Source organism: Ceratina calcarata, unplaced genomic scaffold (genome assembly GCF_001652005.2).
Source record: "Ceratina calcarata isolate Rehan_Ccalc_2016 unplaced genomic scaffold, ASM165200v1 scaffold1214, whole genome shotgun sequence".
Classification (NCBI taxonomy): Eukaryota; Metazoa; Arthropoda; class Insecta; order Hymenoptera; family Apidae; genus Ceratina; species Ceratina calcarata.
The window spans coordinates 538-5,293 of NW_017133125.1; the positions used below are offsets into that span (position 1 = coordinate 538).

The 4,756-nt window shown below is 41.9% G+C and overlaps 1 protein-coding gene across 1 annotated transcript; it reads left to right on the top strand.

Annotated features, from left to right (window-relative positions):
• Nucleotides 1-753: 753 nt before the first annotated feature.
• Nucleotides 754-1,317, top strand: LOC108626745 (putative uncharacterized protein DDB_G0285031). The gene has a single exon (XM_018027589.1). It carries the CDS (start codon nt 754-756, stop codon nt 1,315-1,317), a length of 564 nt encoding a protein of 187 aa, XP_017883078.1.
• The last annotated feature ends 3,439 nt before the right edge of the window (nt 1,318-4,756 follow it).

The window sequence follows — 4,756 nt, forward strand, 5'->3', positions numbered from 1 at the left end:
TTGCGTTCAACTCGGGTTCATAGGTCGATTGAAGACTGAATCCACCGTTTTAGGCCACCTCTAAGCCTGAATTAGAAACGGCTGATGGCTTGGGCAGCACGTTGCGTTAAACGCACTGCTGCAGTTCGTCATCCTCGAGGCCGTCCTGGTGCGGTAAGTTACATCGCTCCCTATAAGGTCAGGTCTCGAAGCTCGTTGCTACGAGCTTCCACCAGTTACGCGGTGTGGAGAGACGAACGTTGAGCGTGATTCTGCTCCGTTTCACGGCAAGTGACTTGCTGGAGAAGCCGCTGCATAGATCGAGAAAATAATACAGTCCACTGCGCAGAGTTCTGCCCAGAAGCGGCGACTCTTTCCGCACGAGCTTGAAGTGCGATGCAGTTCTCATTAATTCGCATTTGCAACATTCCAGAAATACAGAACGTCGAAGACGTTAAACATTTAAACCACGAAGGACGCCCATACAAGGAGGACCACGGACGTCGCCTCCTCATCCGACGAAGATCGGGACGTAGTATTCCCCGGCTATTCCGGATTCCAGGCCCGACGTCAGACGTATCCAGGGACCTCATTTCTTAAATAAACGGCGTTAAAAAAGTGAATACCAGTGTCCAGTTCATTTCGCGTTCACATCTCGATCCCGGACTCGTTAGGGGCCACCTATCCCCCGACACAATTAAAATTAAAGAATTACGCGATCTAATCTGAGACGGGGAAAGACAGAGGTATGGGAAACTCGACGCTAGATCAGAAATGGAAATTCAAAAGGAAGCTACAGAAGCATTTGTGCAAGGATTATTACCCGAAATCGCTACGAGATTACGAATCGAAAAATACACTTCATTAGAAGACGCGATTGAGAAAGCCATACGCATCCAGACAGAAATTAAGGACGAGAATGAACGATTTCGAAGACACAGCCACAATGACGATAAAAATCCTAAGCGATGGGACAATAGGAATAGAAACGACAATCCTCCTCAGGACAGACAGAATAGTAATGGACATAATAATAATAACCGGAGGACAGATAATCAGACTAACAGTCCCAGACGTTACGAAGAAAGACGCGGTGACCTCCGCGACCGTGACCGCGAACGTGATCGCAACCGTAACCAGAACCCTGAAAATGGGAAAACCTGCAGATATTGTAAGAAACCAGGGCATCTAGTAGAGGAGTGTTGGAAACTCCAAGCTCGCAAAGAATATGAAAAGCGGGCATCACAAAGAAAAGAGACGGAAACCAACCAGGCCCGTCAACGGACCGCGCGGGGCAGGGCCCGTCAACAACTCCAAATCGCGGAACTTATCCAATAATCAAGAAACAAGAGGAGGAAAATTCTCCTCAAGACGAATTTACACAGGCATCAATGAATGACGCGATGGATCCAAAAATGGAAACCCTTCGCAAGATCTTCGAAATCTAGACATTAATCTCGCCAATCTCGACTTGATATCATGTACCAGAATTTATTCGCCCAGTTTAAAGCGACAAGCCCAATTTATTATAGATACCGGCGCGGAAGCCAATCTAATAAAAAACTCGCTCCTCTCCTCAGATACATATCTCGATACCAGTGTACGGCCGTCACTTAAGGGATAGGGCATGGATTAGCCCCGACACTCGGACGAGTCATTCTACACATACTTGGGTACCCAGTCCCGTTCTACGTCGTACCAGACGAATTTTATATTCCCTACGATGGGATCCTAGGAGCCGAGTTTCTTTTGAATCCTTCCGCCAATGTGGATTACTCTAAACGAATTATTACATGGAATGAATGGAAAATCCTATTCTTCGAAGAAGAAAGAATCGTTCTCAAAAGCAGAACAGTTACCCTTATGAATGTGTTTATCACACATCCTAATCAACTTACGGACTATATCAGAAGGCATGACATCAAGAAGGGCGTTTTCTTTGGCCAGTGCATCGTAACAGATAGGAATGGCCGAGCATACGTTAAATGTTATAATCTTACAGCTGATCATATCGAGTTAATAATACCACAAATCGAGTCGGAATCCTACGAGGTTATTGAGAAAATTGAACAAGAACCTATAATTATCAATTCCTGTGAAATACAGACTACACGATACGAAGAACTTTTAAAACTATTACGTCTAGATCACTTGAATAAAGAAGAAAAAGAAAATATTTTAAATTTGGTTGAAGAATACCAAGAATATTTTCATCTCCGTGGAGAACAACTAACCTGTGCCAGAGGAGTCACTCATCGAATCAACACTACGGACAATGTCCCAATTAATTCTAAACAATATAGATACCCACCAATTCATAAAGAAGAAATAAACCGGCAAATTCAGGAATTGTTAAGACATGGTATAATCCAAGCATCACAATCATCGTATAACTCACTGTTACGTCCTACTACGGGGTCCTTGCCTTTATTTAAAGTGCTTAAGCACACCTTGACCTGACTATCTATTTTCGGGAATAGGTATAGGATACAAAAGGATTGACACGAGATTTCTATACAATTTATATTCTTTAATATTTAATACTCAATTACATACCAAGGTCTGCTTAGCTTGGCCTGATCGGCGGTTCGTGTGTCAGTAGCCTCTATGCTGACACTAGTCACTTCACGTTACAAGTATTTTATTTCTATATTTAACTTCTCGAGTTCCCAGTAGTTTCTAGGCAATGCGTTCGTCCCTCGGGTAAGCCGTTTAAGAATCCTTTTGATTCAGGGAAGCAGCTGAACGATGCTTTGAAACCGATGAGGACTCGGACAGAGTCACGGGCTAAGAGACGAGAATCAAAACTGAAGCGCGGGCCCCGACGGCCAGGCTTTATAGCCTAAATGCTACAAGTCAGCAGTCCATTCACCTTTTATGATTTCCACGTGTCCTGGTCTTCATATGTATTTCGAAATACCTTAGTACGTCGAAACGCTTAGTCGTCATTTTGACACGCGCCGCATTTCGAACGCATATCAGTCCAATGGCCTGAGGTGTCGGACTGATAAGTCATCACAATTCGATGCTCGCTGGCTGTTGCCAAGCGCGCATTGCAAAAAGCGACAAATATCAAGGAATCTAGCCCTTTCACAGGGCTATAACATCACCGTTATGAATAGTACCGAAAAAGCCGGATTCAAATGGAAACAAAGTTGTGTGATAGATTTTCGAGCGTTAAATGAAAAGACAATTGGAGACGCGTATTCTCTCCCAAATATTAATGAAATTTTAGACCAAGTTGGTGGAGCGAAATATTTCAGCATATTAGACTTAGCTTCAGGATTCCACTACATACCAATGGAAAAAGAGGACGCACCTAAAACAGCATTTTCAACACCATACGGACATTATGAATTTACCCGTATGCCATTCGGATTAAAAAATGCACCTGCTACGTTTCAAAGGCATATGAATAATTTATTATCTGGACTGCAAGGATGGGAATTGTTCATTTACATGGATGACTTCGTAATCTATGCCGCGACATTGAAGGAACATGCGACGAAGTTTAGGAGGATGATGGAACGTTTGAAAGAAGGGAACGTAAAGCTGCAACCTGATAGATGTGAATTTTTGAGAAAAGAAGTAACATACTTAGGGCACATAGTGAACGAGGAGTGCAACCAGATCCCAAAAAATTAGAAGTAGTAAAAGAATTTCCGAAACCGAAAAATCCGAAACAAATTAAACAATTTTTAGGGTTAATCGGATATTATCGAAGATTTATCCAGAATTATTCAAAAATAGCTAAACCATTAACTGATCTCCTTAAGAAAGCAAGAAAATTTGAATGGACATCCAAACAACAGGAGGCATTTGAAACCTTACAGGATAAAATATGTGAGTCACCAAAATTGCAATAAACTTTTCATATTGACAACAGACGCATCAGGCTATGCAAAAGGAGGTATACTTAGCCAAGGAGATATCGGTAAAGATTTACCAATTGCTTACACTTCAAGAACTCGTAACGAACACGAGCAGAAATACTCCGCCATCGAGAAGGAATGCTTAGCCGTGGTGTATAGCGTCAATCATTTCAGACCATATTTGTACGGGAGAAAATTTAAAATAGTGACCGATCATAAGCCACTAGTCTGACTACATAATATCAAGGATCCAACGTCAAGACTGTGGAAATGGAAATTGAAGATGTCAGAATACGAATATGAGATCGTCTACCGACAAGGAACTACGAATCTAAACGCAGACGCTCTATCAAGAAATCCACCATCAGTCCAAATTCTCCCAATGAGCCTATCCGACGAGGAAGGGATATTTTCATCAAGGATAAAAGGGAAGAAACGGAAATCAAAGGAACGACCGGAGGAAACAAAACAAGAGGAAAAACGACAAAAACTCCAACCTGAATCAATCACCCCATCCGCTCCACAAGATCTAACAAATAATGAAATAAATGAACCATCTACTCTACAAGATCCAACAAACGAACAAGTAACGGAAACAGAAGAACTAATTGACGAAACATTTCCCGATTTACCAGAAGACGAAGATCCAACTATTGAAATTCCTCCTGAACCACCCGACAAAGGTTCAACCGAATATGCAGAATGGGAAGAAGAAGACACCATGGACTCAGATAGTGAAAACTTAAGTGAACTTGAAGAAGATGATCTAATATTTGATAGACCACCACAATATGAATTTTTAAAAATAGTGAAAACAAAAGAACCGTTAATACTTCAGAAAAATAACTTAGTAGTATTCTTAACATAGCAAAGGTACGACAGCACAGCAGCACGAAGCACAGTAT

Bases quoted from the DNA above. Each gene is read 5' to 3' on its own strand.
- LOC108626745 (XM_018027589.1), top strand. From the start codon at position 754: ATGGAAATTCAAAAGGAAGCTACAGAAGCATTTGTGCAAGGATTATTA.